An 18,745-nucleotide genomic window follows, 5' to 3' on the forward strand; every position below is an offset into this window, starting at 1 on the left:
AAAGGATATTTACACTAATTTGTTATTAGAATTATTCGAGTTATTCGAACTGTAAAATTCAACTTAACCTGAATTACTTATTCAAGTTGACTCGAATAACCTGAAATTTAAACGTTTTTTTTATTTTTTTCGAATTAACTTGAATTTTGTCTCTTTAAAAACCCAGATTAACTATATAGGAAAAGGAAATAAATAAAGGGGAAAAAACCCTCGAAATTTTATTGTTTTCTTACTACTCTTTTTCTTTTCTTCCTTCTAAAGGGTTAGAAACAAAATCAATCTTTGCCTCATTCTTTGTGTAGCCCTAGGGTTTCAAAGTAGAAAACTAGCTAACTTCCTATAATACATGTTACTTTTGGAAATGGATATTCAATTTTTCTTAAATTTCCATGTCCTTCAAATTTTATATTTTTAATGTTAATACACTTTGGGGCTTGAACTTGATACTTATTCTCACATTAAAAATTGAATATTTTTGTGTCTAAATTAGTTCTTGAACTTGATAATTATTCCCATGTTGAAGCCATAAGGTTTTTTTTTTAATCTAAGTTAATCTCTGAATTTGAAATTATTCCTACATTGAGGCTTGAACTTTTTCTTTGTCCCAATCCCTTATATTTTCTTAAATTAAAAATCTTAAAATTCAAGTCCCAATATAACGATAATTCTATAATTGTCAAGTTTACGTGACAAATAATGATTTAACCCATATCTTTATATCCTTGTGTGGAAATATTTGTGGCAAAATATGCATTAGAAACATATAAATGGATTGATAGTTTTTAAGACCTAATCATTAGAATGAATGAAAACCCTTTTCTTTTCTCTTTTTTTTTTCTTTTTCTTCCCAAGATAAGCAAACAAGGTTGCCTACTACACTCTTCCCTCTCAATTTTTTCAATGAACTTAGATGAAATAAGTGCCAAAGAACTACATTTCAGAGCTTTATTCTTTTTCTTTTTCTTCCCCCTCATCTGTTAGGTTCACAAACACTTCAACTTGTTGTCTCTTGTGTGGTCCTGTTTTTAATTCTACTGGATGTTTCAAAAGTAGATGTAGAGATTGGTCCCAACCCTATATGGTAGTATTGTTAATGGCTCAAGTAACTATCAACTTGGCAATTCCCTTTAAGACTATACAACCCAAAATTCTATACCATTGTACCACCCTATTCAAAAGACTGGTCTTTGGTAGATTGAGGACTATCTCATTTTATGTACTCTATTTTATTTCAACATAACCTAGGTTTTGGATCACTGAAACATATAGTCAATAAAATACCATGAAAGTCCATGTAGTATGAGTCATATTGCATTTTGTCTCTTCTATTAAAAAAATAGACAATACAGTTCATGTGCGTTAAGTCAAAGAGCAAATTGATATTTTTGTTAAAATTTACATTCATTTGTACTGTTAAAAACTGATGTGACTAATAAAATAACCAAACAATGACATATAACGTGCTACATGTATCACATTTGTTAATTTTTTTATTACCTTTGGTCTTACATTGGGTTGGACCTCTCAAATAGGTTTAGATTAGATGTAGTGTTTAACCTGTGTTGTTCTTGCATATTTACCTTTGGAATTTTGTTATGTGACAGACTTCTTACACATAAATGAGGTTATCTATCTTATTCCCTACTAGATTACATGGTATGTAGGAACAAAGCAATAAAATCTAACAAAAATTTGTGTTACAAGAACATCTTAGTACTAACAAGGCGTGCATTGATCAACCCCATGTGATAGGGATTCACCTCACAAAGGCCTTTTGTAGTTGTCGATAAAGCATGCCTCATCACTTTTTTAAATGTGCAGCATATGCATGGTCCCCCATCTTTTTACATTTTACATTTGGTTTTTGGGTTAAATGAATGAGATATCTAAATTCAGAAGGATATGATGAAATAAGGATAAATATTTAAATTATATTTAAATTTTGATAAAATTTGTAATGTTATATATCAATTTAATTTGATATATTTATATTCATCACACTTTAATTTTGGCTCAATTTTCACATTTTACTAATCCCGTTATCTATGTGGCACATTTTTTCGTTAACTCGTGTAAATTGCTAACACGACATTGATTAGGTTAAAAAACAAACAAATTTCATGAGAAAAATAGGAAACCCTTTTTCCAAGTGTGTTTATTTTTTAAATTTAGGTGCAAATAATTTAAATTTATTGTTTGCTTTTAACCTAATAAAATGTCATATGAGCAATTTACATATCACCTAACGAAAAATCGTGCCCCATAGATAATGAGGTTAGTGAAATGTAAAAATTAAATAAAATTAAAGTTTAATGTATACAAGTACATCAAATTAAAATGGATGTATAATATTACAAATTGTATCAAAGTTCATGTAAAATACAGAACATGTCATATAAGTATAACATAGGATTTCATTTTTTTAAAGAACTTTTTTCTTATAACTAAATCAAATTAAGCCTCTAATCATCGTATCATTGAGATAAATAATGTTTATAATAGTCGATTGAGTCTTAACTCGATTGACAATGATATTATTGTCAGTGTAAAAAGACGTGGGTTCGAGTATGCTGAAACATATTATCTTTCTATTTAAGGGAGAAGGGTTAAAGAAGAAATTATACAAATATAATAACAACATATAAAGAGATTAATGTTAAAAAAATGATTATAATGCTGTTGAAGAGAGTAAAATGATTAGCATAAATATTTATTTAACAGATGGTTGATATGCACCACGTGGAAGCCCTACAGCCATTTCTTTTCTTTATTATTATTTTTCTCACTTCAATCCTTCAATGGACTATGGTCGGTAGAATTCCAGCATTTTTCTTTTCACAGATGGATGAGCTTCACCAGTAAGTTCTATCTCTCTTACAAGTAAAACCAAAAATTTTGATCTCTCAATACATATCATCTATATACACACACACATATATATAAGCAGGTTTGTGTGACTCCATAACCAAAGTTTCAAGGTTTGTTCATTCAAGTGTTTGATATATTTGTAAGTTCTTCACTTTTTTTGCAAATTTTCTTTGGAATACCTAATGATTTTTCGCTTTATTTCACAGAATCTGGTCTTTCTGTGAAAACCTGGATCTTTTTTAAGTATTACTATGAGATCTGAATTACATCGTCATAGTTTGAGCTTTATTTAGCTTTTCTAAAAGGGATGAGAAAATCTAGGGTTTGTTCATCTTCTTCTTCTTCTTCTTTTCAAGTCTAGGGCATATGTAGTTATAGTTCAACAAAATTCTCATCATTTCTTTAGAAACTTTCTTTGTTTTTAAAGGGAAAAAATTGGGATCTATTTATTTTTTATCATTAATCAATCAATTTTATGTGTTTGTTGTTTTTTCTTCATGAAATTTTGGTTTTTTTCAGCTTCTGATGCTTCAATAATGAGCTACATAAGATGATTTCAAGTTCAAAAAACACCAATTTTCTGACAAGACAAGACGAAGACGACGACAAAAGAAACGAAACCAACAAAGGTCTATCGAGTTCTTCTTCTTCTTCACAATGGTTAAGGTTAAAAGATCCGAGAATCGTACGTGTTTCAAGGGCCTTCGGGGGTAAAGACAGGCACAGCAAAGTTTACACGATACGAGGATTAAGAGACTGAAGGGTAAGGCTGTCGGTTCCTACTGCCATTCAATTATATGATCTTCAAGACAGGCTTGGTCTTAATCAACCTAGAAAAGTCGTTGACTGGTTGCTTAATGCTGCTAAACATGAAATCGATGAACTCCAACCTCTGCCGATGCCCCCACCGCCGGCGAACTTTCCGATTTTCGATGCATTTTGGAGAACTAAATCGAAAGAAGTTACGAGGGATGTAATCGATGATAAAGATGATAAACATAGAAGAAATGAAGGTGATGATGATGATGATCATGGGACACAACATGTATCATCTGGTTCATATTATCATTTCGAGCCTTCTAATTTTCCTTTATCATCACATTTCGTAAGCCATGGATTTGCAGTGCATGCGCCCCAGGTTGATAATTTCAACGTCGTGGCAGCACCATTGCCATCGGCATTATCACTATGTCCATTACCACCGCCGCAGCTAGGAGGCGGAGTGTTGAAGCAATGGTCAGCATGCAGCAACCAAGACTGTCGAGGGCACTACATGCAGAAGCTGCAAGTTCATCAAGCCAGCAAGCTGTGTTTTCACTTATTTTGTATTTTTAAGTTAATGCAATGTAACTTAGTTGTATTTCAACTATGTTAGGTTTATATTTGATGTAAAACTGATGGTGATTGAGCTGATTAATCAGCTTTGTTGATTTGTACAAGTTAATTAGCTCAAGTTACTAAGTTTGTTAGTGGTAGTAGGTGAAGTTTAGGTTAACCTACTGTTTTGTCAAGTTGTAAGCTTATTTATGTATTGGCTTTGAGCCATATTCAGTTTTTTGAATGAATTCAACAAGTTTTCATCCATATGCTCTCCATTTTTAGTTTTGCTTCAAAATCTATTTGAGTTTTCTGCTTTGTTTCTGCTGTAAGTCACGAGACTTGCTCGACAAGCATTCTGTTGAAGCTTGCTGCTGTAGCACTTAGATCCAACAATTGGTATCTAGAGCCATATTCTTAGAGGACCTGTTGTAGTTCAGTATCAAAACCATGGCATCATCAGGTTTTTCACCAGCTTCACCACCTGTCTTCAATGGAGAGGGCTACAACATTTGGGCAGTTAAGATGAGGACTTACCTGCAGGCATTCGACCTATGGGAAGTTGTTAACTCAGATGCTGAGCCAGCACCTCTTCGAGCTAATCCAACTGTTGCTCAAATAAGGCAACACACTGATGAAAGAACAAAAAGGTACAAGGCCATGTCATGCATACAGAATTGTGTGACAGATGTGATCTTTATGAGGATCATGGCCTGTGAAACACCAAAGGAGGCTTGGGACAAGCTGAAAGAAGAATTTCAGGGGACTGAGAGAACAAGGCAACAACAGCTGCTCAACTTAAGAAGAGATTTCGAAAATCTCAAAATGAAAGAGGAAGAAACAGTTAAGCAGTACTAAGATCGGATTATGGCTGTTGTAAACAGCATAAGGCTCCTAGGAGAGCAATTCAGTGAAGCTAGAATAGTTGAGAAAGTCATGTCCACTCTACCAGAGAGGTATGAAGCTAAAATTTCATCCCTCGAAGACTCAAGGGACTTGACAACTATCTCCTTAACTGAGCTAATCAATGCCTTGTATGCACAAGAGCAAAGAAGAGCCAGCAGACAAGAGGAGCACTAGGAAGGGGCTTTTCAAGCCAAAGAAGCCTCGAGCATTAAAACTCACAAAGGCAAAAAGTTCTGGAAAAACAGGCCTAAGCCTGATGCTGCTAGGAGCAGTGACCAACTCTGTAGACATTGTAAAAGAGCTGGTCATCCAGAAGATAGATGCTGGTTTAGACCAGATGCAGTATGCCAACACTGCAAGAAAAAAGGCCATGTTGAAAAAGTTTGCAAGAATAGAAGCAAACCAAGACAGAATCAATTTCAGCAACAAAAGGTAGAAGCTCGAGTAGCTGAAGAAAGCAGTGATCAAGAAGAACATGTTTTTGCTGTGTCATGTGCAGCAAATCAGAAGAAGGGTTCAAAGGGCTGGCTTCTAGACAGTGGGTGCACAAACCACATGTCACCAGATGCAACTATCTTCAAAACCCTGGATAGAACCTGCAAAACCAAGGTAAAAATTGGAAATGGTCAGTTGATTAATGCTTAAGGAAGAGGAGATGTGCTGATTCATACCTCTACAGGTGGCAAAATCATTTCAAATGTACTTTTGGTACCTGAAATCGATAGGAACCTTCTCAGTATAACTCAACTACTTGAGAAAGGTTACTCAGTTGTGTTCAAGGAGAAAGAATGTCAAATTTTTGATCCAAGTAGATCAAACCTCATAACAGTCACCATGACTGATAAATGTTTTGAAGTAGACTGGCCAAATGACTTACATTCAGCCTGCATAGCCTCCACTGATGACTCTAGACTCTAGCACCCAGAGGCTTGGACATACAAACTACAAATCCATAGCCCGCATGGTCAATGAAGGTCTGGCAGAAAATTTCATCGATTCAGTGAAGAATGATGAGCTTTGTGAGATATGTCAGCAAGGAAAATTGGCAAGATTGCCATTTCCAACAAGCACAACATAGAGAGCATCAGAGAAGCTCCAGCTTGTGCATACAGATGTGTGTGGACCAATGAAGACTGAGTCTCTCAAAGGAAGCAGGTACTTTATTCTATTTATTGATGACTTTACAAGATACTGCTGGATTTATTTTCTAAAACAGAAATCAGAAGTTCCATCTGTGTTCCTGAAGTATAAAGCTGCTGTTGAAACTGAGTCTGGTTGCAAACTTAGAGCAATGAGGTCAGATAATGGAACTAAGTACACCTCAGCTCAGTTCCAAGCCTACTGTGAAGAAGCAGGTATCAAACACCAGTTGACTAATGTGTATACACCCCAACAGAATGGGGTCAGTGAAAGGAAAAACAGAAGCTTGATGAACATGGCAAGATGTCTTCTGTTTGAGAAGAATTTGCCCAAAACTCTGTGGGCTGAAGCTGTTAACACAGCAGTTTATCTCCAAAACAGGCTCCCAACCAAGGCTCTAGCTGAGAAGACTCCATTTGAAGCCTGGTTTGGGTTTAAGCCATCACTGGCTCATCTCAGAACCTTTGGTTGTCTGTGCTACACTCAAGTTCTAGCTGAGAAGAGAAGCAAGCTAGATAAAAGAGCTCAAGCAGGGATCCTGATCGGCTATAGCTTGGTTAAAAAGGGCTACAGAATCCTAGAACCTGCTACAAACAAGATATTGGTTAGCAGGGATGTTGTTTTCAATGAAAAAGGACACTGGAATTGGGAGAAGGCTGAACCAGAGGCAGTGGCTGAAGATCTGGCATTGGACCAAGTTGAAGATGATGAAAACACACCTGAAATGGATGTAGATGATGTTCCAATCAGAGGCACTCGATCACTGGCTGATGTTTATGAAAGAGCACAAGTGGCTACTGTTGAACCAAGTTGCTTTGAAGAAGCAGAAAGCCAGGAGGACTGGAAGCAAGCAATGATTGAAGAAATCAGGATGATTGAAAAGAATCAGACCTGGAGTCTGGTTGATAGACCAATAAACAGGAAGATTATTGGTGTCAAATGGGTTTATCGAGTCAAGAACAATGCTGATGGTAGCCTAAACAAGTTAAAGGCTAGATTGGTTGTGAAAGGCTTCAGTCAAAGGTATGGATCAGACTACCTGGAAACCTTTGCACCAGTGGCCAGGCTAGACACCATCAGACTGCTAGTTGCCTTAGCAGCACAAAAACAGTGGCTGATACACCAACTTGATGTAAAATCAGCATTTCTGAATGGATTCCTTGAAGAGGAGATTTATGTGGAGCAACCTCAAGGTTTCAAGGTGTCTGGCAAGGAAGAAATGGTGTACAAACTCAACAAAGCCTTGTATGGCTTGAAACAGGCTCCAAGGGCCTGGTATAGCAGAATTGATGGATATCTGACCAGTTTGGGATTCGAGAGAAGTCTAAGTGAGCCAACTCTCAATGTTAAATTGACTAGTACTGAAATTCAGCTCATTGTGTCAATATATGTCGATGACTTACTGGTGATAGGAGGAGATCGAGAGATGCTAAGCAGCTTTAAAGCTAAAATGCAATAGCACTTTGAGATGTCTGACTTGGGATTGATGTCTTACTTCTTAGGCATGGAAGTAACTCAAGCTGAAAATGGAATTTGGCTTAGTCAAAAGACCTTTGCTATGAAGGTTCTCAACAAATTCTCAATGGAGAATTGCAAAGCAACCAGCACACCAATTGCTGTTGGAGAAAAACTCTCGAGCCAAGATAAGCATGAAAAGGTCTGTGAAACAACCTATCGAAGTCTAGTTGGATGTTTGTTGTATTTGACTGCTACCAGACCTGATATAATGTATGCTGTGAGTCTACTCTCAAGGTTCATGCATTGCTCAAATGAAAGTCACTTTAGAGCTGCAAAAAGAGTTCTAAGATACATCAAGGGAACTTTGTCCTATGGAATGCAATTTACCAAGGCTGAGAACTTAAAGTTAGTTGGCTATTGTGATAGTGATTGGGCAGGTTCTTTGGATGATATTAAGAGCACAACAGGTTATGCATTCAACCTAGGCTCTGGTATGATTTGTTGCAGTTCAAAGAAACAGGCAGTAGTAGCACAATCTACTGCAGAGGCTGAATATATAGCTGCTGCTGTAGCAGTTAATCAAGCCATATAGCTTAGAAAAATCTTAGCTGATCTTAACCATGAGCAAAAGGAAGCAACAGAGATAATGTGTGACAACCTATCTGCTGTTGCAATTGCAAAGAATCCTGTCTTTCATGGAAGGACCAAGAATTTCAACATCAAACTTCATGCAGTTCGAGAAATGGAGCAAGCTCATGTTATCAAATTAGTTCATTGTAGTTCTGAAGAGCAAACTGCTGACATTTTGACAAAGACACTTAGTGTTTCCAAGTTTCAACACCTAAGAACTAAGATGGGAGTTTGCAACATGCTAACCAAGGAGGAGTGTTGAAGCAATGGTCAGCATGCAGCAACCAAGACTGTCGAGGGCACTACATGCAGAAGCTGCAAGTTCATCAAGCCAACAAACTGTGTTTTCACTTATTTTGTATTTTTAAGTTAATGCAATGTAACTTAGTTGTATTTCAACTATGTTAGGTTTATATTTGATGTAAAACTGATGGTGATTGAGCTGATTAATCAGCTTTGTTGATTTGTACAAGTTAATTAGCTCAAGTTACTAAGTTTGTTAGTGGTAGTAGGTGAAGTTTAGGTTAACCTACTGTTTTGTCAAGTTGTAAGCTTGTTTATGTATTGGCTTTGAGCCATATTCAGTTTTTTGAATGAATTCAACAAGTTTTCATCCATATGCTCTCCATTTTTAGTTTTGCTTCAAAATCTATTTGAGTTTTCTGCTTTGTTTCTGCTGCAAGTCACGAGACTTGCTCGACAAGCATTCTGTTGAAGCTTGCTGCTGTAGCACTTAGATCCAACACGGAGCACCACCATTGTTTCCGCCTCATGTGGTGGATCCTAGACAACAAGTTAACCATTTTCAGATGCTGAGTTCAGGTGCACAACAGAACCTCTTGCTTAATTCTCTCAACTTTCCACCGATAACCCAATCTTTTAGACCCTTCCAATTGATGCCTCCTAGGTTTCCCCATAATCAACCAGATAAATGACCAAAAAGAAAATCAAATATCATATGGGGAAAAATATAGTGTTAATTTGAATCTATTTACATAATTGCAAGGCATTATGGGGGAGATGATGAAATTCAAGTGTGTTTTAGATTATCATGATGGGCTTAATAATATTACCAAAATTCCCTAGTATAGGATATAATTTCAACACACATTCAGCCAGAAATGTATTTGTACCACTTTTCTTAGGGCTTTGTGTTTGGTTTTTGCTTCATTTTGGGTGGTTTGGAAAAATAAGAACTTTCATACATTTCAATGGGATGCTGCTGAAATAATTGAAATGCATATTTGATGTTGTATGAATGGCTTCATACTATGAATTAATTTTTATATATTTCTTGAGGTTTTAAAGAGCTGTTTATTGAGCTGAATGCCTCTTATCATCCTTTTATATTTAAAAGAAATCAAATATACTTTAGTCTTTTTATTAAAAAAATCAATAAAAATATACATATAATAGGATCTAAACCCGTGCCGATTGGGTTAATAAATCTTTAAATTTACCACTCAACCAAAGTTTTACTTTGACATTTTTATACATTTTAATTTTATTATGCACACTTTATTATCTCTATCAATTGTATATATTAATAATGTTGTTGATTAAGATGGTGTCACAAATTCACTCAACACCAATTTAGGATTGACGACAACATCATGATAAATAATTGTTTTTCATTTAGTAATCTTAATGATGTATTCATCTGTTTAAATTTCATTTTACTTACAATTTAATCTATTTTTTTATTTTAATATCATAAATATTTCATGTGTTATTATTAATTAGTTTCAAATCATACATTTCATTATATAATAATGTTATTTTTAAATATAAATTTGTATTCTAAATACATGATTTCTACATGCATACGCGTGTGATAAAGTTTCTAGTATTGTTTGTGGACTTAAAATTCTCCGCCATCGGTGTATCAAATAATATATATATATTGCTTAATAGTGGATAGCTTTTTAAAAGCATAAGGATAAATTTAGCTCTTAACGTATACATCTTTTGTTAAATAAGTCTTCTTTATATACTAAATTTAGCCATCAACTTTTTTAAAGAGAGTTGAGTTTGACCATGGACCTTTTAAAAAGAGTCAATTTGATATTTTTAACAAAAATATTTACTAAAATATTAAATTTTTAAACACCCGCATGACAATCTATATGCATTTCATGCTTTCATTTTAATTTTATGAGCTTTTTATATTTTTTGAAAATATGAATGCTTTTACTTTGAGTATTTTTATATTTTTTTAATTATTTATTGACGTGATATATAAGATAAAGAGTGTCATGTCAATGGGAAGTACACTTAGACTGTTACACGGATGGCCATGCTGAAATCGTTAGAATATTAGTGTATTAGTTAGCATTTCCTTTTAAAAAAATGATTTGACTCTTTTTGAAACGTTATTAATTAAATTTACCTTCAAAAAGAGAATAAGAGCCAAATTGACAATAAATTTGTCATTTTATCTTTTTTAAGCTAAACAAATGTAAATTATAAAAAAACCTAAAAATAAAAAAATTGAAAATAATAATCCTTTTCTAAAAATAATTATATTTTGAAAAATAATAAAACTTAAAAAGTAAAAAAAGTAATTTTTTTTGGTGAATGTTTATTTCTAGGTGTAGTTATTTGTAAAAAAATTTAAAAAAATTTAAATACCCATAATTATTCTATGTTATTGTACTTTTGATTTTTTTTTTTCTCAATCGAGTTATTACACTTTTAAGCATTTGCAAAGAATGTTACAATCTACAAGATTTAACATTCCCCCAAAAAATGTCCCTCACCCAAGTACAAAAATACCAATATCTCAAACCGATAACATCCAAATTTCAAGCCACTAGACCCCAAAAACCCCTCTGTTATTCTGCCCTCTAAAAGAAAAATATGCAAACAACCAACACATAAACCACATATAACCAAGAATCCTTTAAGCACTAACAGCAAACCAACTCTTCAAAAGAAACAAGCAACATTACTCAAATTAAAATCACCACCATGCCTTTTTATTCCTACAACCGCCAGAGCATAAGCCATCTCGTTTCCGTGCTTTTCGACTTTCGAGAAGGAAACATTACCTACTCTAACCATCATGTTTTCAGTTTCCTTGAAGATAGGTGCGGCAACCATGATCTCAATCCTTTGTTCTCAAACCAACAAAACACCTCATTTGATCCAACCTCAATGATTAGAGAGCTTTTACCATTTCCACTTTTGATTTTTCTTTTAATTTGTATCATTGGGTTCATCTATTTAACTTGTGAAATTAAATTTAGGGTGTGTTTCATAAACCATTAAAAATTTTCAACATTTTATAGAATTTTGATAATCATAATAAATTTTCACTTAATTCAAAATCTTCAATAAAAAAAAAGTGTCGAATAAAATAAACAGGTAGATGGCTGCTCAATCACTTAATGTTGAAAAGATTAAGTAGAACTTATTTTTTTTAAATCTAAACTCAAAATAAATATTCAAATTATTATATTTAATTTTATTAAAAACCAAAATAATATATTAATAAGATTAAAATTATAAATATGTAATTTTTAAAAATTAAAATTTATTATTATCAAGTATTTAATTAGTACTTAATTTTTATTAACATAACAAATAGTTCTATCATATAAATTCAACACTTATAAAATTCTACACTAAAAATTTTGTATCTAATTTTTCCGCGCTTAATTTTTTTTGTTTAACAAACAAAACTTTAGTTAGAGAAATTATATTAGTACTAGATTATGGCACTCACAATGTGTGTGAAAAACAAAATTATGTAATAAATATATTTATAAAAAGTTTAATACAAAAAAACAAATTAGGCTTTTGTTGAAATGATAAAGCAAAGATGTTTAAAATTATAGTGTTTTAGACTCAAATCCCATATGTGTGTATTTTTCTATTTTTATATAAATGATGTAAAATGAAAAAATTATCATCAAATTAATATAATTTATTTTGTAAAATAATAATATTTTAGTCATTATCCAACTGAGTTGGTACCCAAATGACTTGAGACATCAACTCAATCAAAAGCTTAATATATAGTATAGATAGATAAATAGATTTTTTAACTGTATTGGGTCATTATACAAAACTAATAAAAATAATTAGATTATTGCATACCCTGGTGTAGGTATAACAATTTATGAGAAATAAATTGATATAAAAATGTCACTTAGGTTGAAATGGTAAAGTTAGGGTAACGAAAATCATGATATATTAAGTTCAAAATATTTTCTTTTTTTGCTGTATGAAAGGAATGAGCTTTTGCTAATTTAAAATATAAGTTGAGATCTAGTTAATGGTTGATACCAACTCAGTCAAAAGTTTTATGTTCAGTATAGATATTTATAAATATATATATATGAAACAAATATATTTATAAAAAAAACGTAATAAAAAAACAAATGGAGTTTTTTTTTTTAAATTGTAAAGTAAAGATGTTTAAAGCCATTATGTTTTAGGTCAAAATCCCATTATGCATGTAATTTTTTTTTTTTAGATAAAATATGTAAAAATATAAAAAAATACTCTCAAAATATTATAATTTACATTGTATATAATAGTATTTTAGTCATCACTTAATTGAATTTGTGTCATAAATAACTCTAAAATTCGATAGCTAAAATATTAGTCGTACAAAGAGATATAAAAAAATGTAAAGTGTAAGTAGATTGCTCTTCTTTTTCCATATTGAATATTTTCTTTGCATTAAGCAAATAATTATACATTTTAATGTACTATATATGCACGATCTATGTAATCAAATAGTAAAAATAAAAGATGAAACATGTAATACTAATAAATATTATAAATACGTTGGGTGCAATGGTAGGACACATTATATTCTCAAGAGAGACACAGATTCAAGCATTGGAGACAATATTGCTGGGAGAAGCAGCTACTACTGTAAAATAGACATGAAGAATAAAAAATAAATAAATGTTATAAATGCAAAGTAGAAGAAGAATAGTACTGCAACTCTTCTGCAGAAGATCCAACAGGATAATGTGTAGCAGGTTAAAAATTAGGGTTAAAAAAGGACCTAACATCGAAAGTTTATCTGATGAAATGAAAAGATGGTCTGTGGTCCTAAAACCTAAATACATTGAAGGAGAGAAAGAAGGAAACAAAAAAAGGTTAAAAGCTTTTTGTTTCAGAAGTTAATTTATCATCTCTGGTCCTTCCTTTCCGGAAAAGAAGATAAAAAAGCCCCCACCAATACCATGTCTGATATGGATATTTCTTCTGCTTATGAGATCTCCTACTTATTATCTCTATGTATACAGGGTCTCTACATTTTCTTATTTCCACTCAAATGCCCTTTATTTTTACTTGTAATTATGATTTTAAAAATCATAAAAAATAGCCCATAAGTACTAATGCGCTTAGCATTGGATTAATTGCTCTTTTTTTTTTTTAAATTATAAAGTAGAATTTGAATGTTAAAATCTCTATGTACTTGTCAAGTTAGCTTTCATACTTTTATTTTTTTTAAGAATTTAGTTTCTCTAATTTTTAAATTTAAAAATTTAGTTCCATTGTTAGCACCATTGAATTCTTTTGTTAAATTTGCCAAGTGTTTTGAATTTTTTTTAAAATTACTTACATGGTGACCATGTAACAAAAAAACAATTTACAATGAACGTGAATTTAATTGATAATTTTAATGGTGTTAACAACTCTTAAAAATTATATCGTCATTTTAATCAAATTAAGTTTTTTTGGAGCTAACTAGAGACATTGAAAATGTTGAGGTACCAAATTATGTCAAAAAGTTGAAATATAAAGATTAAATCTTAAATTTGAGTGTAGTACAAGGACCAAATTTAAAATTTGATCATTATTATATAATTTATAAAAAAATTTTAAAAACTTGGTCCAACTCGTCATGCCAAAATAATTTTTTTTTGTTAGTATAATATTTTTAAAAAAAATAATCCACATCAAAAATTTAATCAGGTAGTCAACAATGTTACCAATTTCTACTCAATATTAAAAAAAAATTAGGACCAGATTATTGTAGAACTTAAGTATAAAAATTATATCTTAATTTTAGACATAGTAGAAGCACCAAAAGTGATATTTAACCATTTTCCTATGAAGGGCAAAAAAAATACTTCTAGAAGATGTGATTCGTTTGATAAGAAATAATAATAATAATAATTCAAGTGACTAAAGCGAAAATAGCTACTTTCAAAGTAATAGAAAGAAAAGTAACGATTTGAGTGAAAAGGTCAAAATCAGAGTCGAAAAAAGATTCCTCACTTCTTTCTTTCATTCAAAATCGTACATGAGACTTTTATCTCGTTCGGCTCATAAGTGATTAAGGTAAAGAAGAACTTATCTCCTTTCTTTTCTTTTTTTTATTAGCTTCCTCGTGTATGTATAAGATCAAACCCATTCAATTTTTAAAATGGATTACTAATCTCTAACTTTTCAAGGAATTCTTCATCAGTGGTTGAGAATGATTGGTTTTTTTTTCAATTTTTTCGACCTTGATTTCGTAGGAGCAACTCAAAAAGATTGAGAAATAGAAACATTTGATTAATTTTTTTGTTAAATTCATTGGGATGACATTTTTATTTTTATTTTAAAATATTCACACAGTAACCATGTAACAAAAAAAAGACATTGCAATGAATGTAAACTTAATAGATAATTTTAACGCTGTTAACTACTCTTAAAAATTACCTAGTCATTTTAATCGAAATAAAGTTTTTGGGCTAACCAATAATATTGAAAAGATGAGGTGCTAAATTATGTCAAAAAAATTGAAATATAAAGATTAAATCTCAAATTTGAGTATAGTATGAGACTAAAATTAAAATTTGACAATTATTATATATTTTATAAAAATTAAAAGAAAAAATTATTCCAACTCATCATGCCAAAATAAATTTTTTTAGTATAGTATTTAAAAAACACGTTAAAAATTTAATCATTGTCAACAATATTAATAATTTGGACTTAATATTATAAAAAAATAAGGACCAAATTATCGTAGAATTTAAGTATTGTTAACCAGTAAGGTGAGCAAAGAAGGAAGACGGTGGTTACACAATGAAAGATTGGGTGAAGATTAGGACGGGTAACCTTTTTTGTGGGAGAGTTTGAGAATTGAAAAAGGAGTGAGTACATGAGAGTGTATGAGTTGTTTGCATGATCCTTTTATTGTGGGAGACAGATTTAGCTACATGTCCTAAAACCACTGACATGGAAATTTGATTTGATATTTTTGGCAGTGACGGTGATGCTACGTCTATAACACCCCAGATTTTGGGGTTAGAAGTTTTAAGATTTGTAGGTAGGGTTAGTGGCTAGATCGGACATTTGGGTTTGTTTTCACGTTTTGATGTTAGAATGGGCCTACTGGTCTGGTAGTTGGTTATGTGTTAGTGTACCTCTTGGTTCTGGGTTTGAATCATCATGTGTGTTTTGAGAAATTATTTTGTTCTTTATCTTAAATTTGTTTTAAGTTTTAAAACATTTATTTATTACTTTTATTTTTTATTTTTATCTAAAAAAATACTCAATTACTTCACGTAATTTCCCCATTTTGAGTTCTCTGTAAACTTTCTTGTGTTTTTTTTCTTCTTCCATCTCTCTTCTTTCTTCCCCAAAATCAATTTATTTCAATTCTTTGCTTCTTTCGCTATTTGTTGTCTAACAAGGAGTTTTGTCTACATGTATTCGTTTATTTAGAAGTGAAAAAGGTAGGTTTCATTTTTGGGTATTGTTAGAATTTCTTTCGTTTTCTATTTACTGTTAAATTGAAGTTCTTATAAATTGGTATGTTTTAACTAAGGTTTCTGAATCGGCTTGGTGGAGTGAGTCGAATGATTCTGGGTGCTCGATATTCCGTCTAAGGTGTGGGTTCTGAAACTCTTCTTTTTCATTATCGAAATTCTGATTTGGTTCTGTGAAATTTGACATATTTCGTGTGTTTCTGAAATTGACTAATTGATGTGTTGTTTTGCTATTGAATTGTATGAAAATCTATATGTTTTGGTATATCTCTGAATTACCAAAGGTTGAGCGTTGGTTTCGTTGCCAAAAGCATATTTTTCAGCCTGTTTCAGTGTGGTTTCGTGACCACACAGGTGGCCACACAGGCGTGTCCTGTACATGGGTGGTTCACACGACCGTGTGAAATTTGGAATTAGGGTTTTTAGGTGATTTTTGGTGCCAGACGGCTGTGTGGCTACGATTTGGGGATTTTTTTAATTTTCACACGAGCGTGTGAGATTTCCACACGGCCGTGTATACTCTGCACTTATTTTTTGCACTTTTAGACAGTGAGTTACACGGGATACACACACGAGTGTGTGTCCCCTCCACACAGGTGTATGTAGCTTTCACATGGGCGTGTAGGCTTCCACACAGCAGGGGCACATAGTCGTGTGGCCCTGTTTCACAAATTTTTATTTTTTGCGGATTATGACTTATTTGTGTTCCTGTGTGTTCCGATCCTTAGCTAGACCTTGATAAGGGTGGTTGGGACTCTATTTTGACTCGGACTTATGAGTTATTTGTAATCATTGCACTAATTTAATAATTTGATTAAGAGTTAATTTATGTTACCTAGTAATTAAGTACCGTTATAACTGATTCTTAATTTGGTCGATTGAATATGTGAACCTCTGATCCTGTTTGACTGATGTATGACTGTTTGTAAGTTGAGTACATTGTTTCTATAAGTTTGTTATTGATTTGTTTCGCATACATACATTTGCATAAAATTTTGGGTTTGGTTGCGAAGAGAATGAAGTCTGATCTGATTTGGTAGTTTTAACTGCAACTTATTTGTACAGCTGTTTATCGTAATATACTGTACATATGCTAGCTCAGCTGCATATTGTTACTTTAGTGGCTTAGTTCCATATATGTGGTGTGTAGGGTTGGATAGGCCTTTCAAGGTCCTATGTGGTGTACAGGGTTGGTTGGGCGGGATTTCTGATTATTGCATAATTCACATTTCTGAGTCTATGTTTGTTTGTTTGATTAATTAGCATATTAATGAAATGCTCTGATTAATCCATATCTGTTTGGGTACATCTGTGCCTGGAATGACAACGTATATGAGTTAGGGTTGTTACTGTTAACTCTCATTTTATCAGATTGTCGTTTGAGCTATTTGTATGTGATTTGTAAGCATATGATTCGTTTTCTGAACCATCTGTTGGACTACCATATTTTGTTTTTGTCTGTTTCGGACTCACACTGAGCTCATGTTGCTCACCCCCTTAGTTTTCCCCTTTCAGGTACTCTCGTGTTTTGAAGTTGGACTTGGCATGCCGGAGGTCTCGGAGTGATATGTTTTTAAACAGGCTAATAAAGTATTTCTTTAATTCTGAGTTTAAATAAATGGTTTTGGACTGTAAGTACTGTTTTGAAAACTGTGATATGAATTTTGTGTCATATACTCGAGAGTGTTATTTGTATTGAAGTTTGGAAATTGGGGATTTTATTTTCGAACATCTTTCATGGTATCCTAATTATCGTTTTGATTTCGGCATATTTTGTTAAATGGTTGAGCTTGATCAAAGCAACGATTTTCTAGCGAAGTCTAAAATAACTTGTTTTGTAAAAACTTTGTACGATCACTTCGGTGATCAATGTAACCTCCGGGATTCCGTCTAAACTTCTAGGCCAGGTTTTGGGGCGTTACAATGTCCTAGGCTGAGACGTCTTAATACAACTGGAAATCAATGACGCTGTAATTCAATATGGTTCCCATGTAGTCCTAGTTGAGATGCACAATCCTAAGATTCGCTGAGCTTAGATTCACTGGGCTAAGGTTCATAGATCAACTCAAGGTCTGTTAGTTGGCAAATCAGTTATGCTTGGTTCCTATGACGTTGACTTCATATGGAGACATTTTATTTTTTTACTCAATTTCAGTTTTGTAAATTTGTGCTTTAATTGAATTAAATTAATTTCTGATTCTCTTTTAAATATTTTTTCATATCATTCTTATTTTTATTATTGACGAATCATAATGGAATCTACGTAATGAAGTAAGAAATGAGTTATGCAAAGGAATCAAAATATTAAGATTAAAATTTATTAATATATTTATTTTGCTTCGATCATATTAATGTACTAAGTTTATATTTTGTTTCAATAAAACTTTCTTATTCTAATTATTGTGTAATATAATGACTAAATTGATTATGGATACAAATTTATGTTGGTAATACTACAAAATTTTAAGTTTATCTATTTAATTTAATTATTTGCACTAAGTATAATCAAATTTACAATTCATATTTATACAAATTATTTAAACCTGATTATATAAATGATAAATCACAACCATTAACATATTATTATTTTTTTAAACAACCATTAGCATATAATATCAAAATGATAAGCTACAAAATCTTCAAAAATTGAACTCCCGTGATTGGCCTAGTGGCCAAAGGTTGTTGTAACACCCCAGACA

General features: G+C 32.2%; 1 protein-coding gene and 1 long non-coding RNA gene across 2 annotated transcripts; both read left to right on the top strand.

Moving 5' to 3' along the window:
• Positions 1-2,819: 2,819 nt before the first annotated feature.
• On the top strand, positions 2,820-4,343 carry LOC121221086 (uncharacterized). Its single transcript, XR_005918367.1, has 2 exons — positions 2,820-3,007; positions 3,388-4,343. It is a non-coding gene; the product is annotated as an uncharacterized lncRNA (long non-coding RNA).
• Positions 4,344-7,957: 3,614 nt separating this feature from the next.
• On the top strand, positions 7,958-8,281 carry LOC107941341 (secreted RxLR effector protein 161-like). Its single transcript, XM_016874896.1, has one exon. The coding sequence runs from the start codon at positions 7,958-7,960 to the stop codon at positions 8,279-8,281; it is 324 nt and encodes a 107-aa protein (XP_016730385.1).
• The last annotated feature ends 10,464 nt before the right edge of the window (positions 8,282-18,745 follow it).

The sequence above is a fragment of the Gossypium hirsutum genome, chromosome D09 (assembly GCF_007990345.1).
Source record: "Gossypium hirsutum isolate 1008001.06 chromosome D09, Gossypium_hirsutum_v2.1, whole genome shotgun sequence".
Lineage (NCBI taxonomy): Eukaryota > Viridiplantae > Streptophyta > Magnoliopsida > Malvales > Malvaceae > Gossypium > Gossypium hirsutum.

Excerpts from the sequence above, each read along its gene's own strand:
- LOC107941341 (XM_016874896.1), top strand. The coding sequence starts at position 7,958 with ATGTATGCTGTGAGTCTACTCTCAAGGTTCATGCATTGCTCAAATGAA.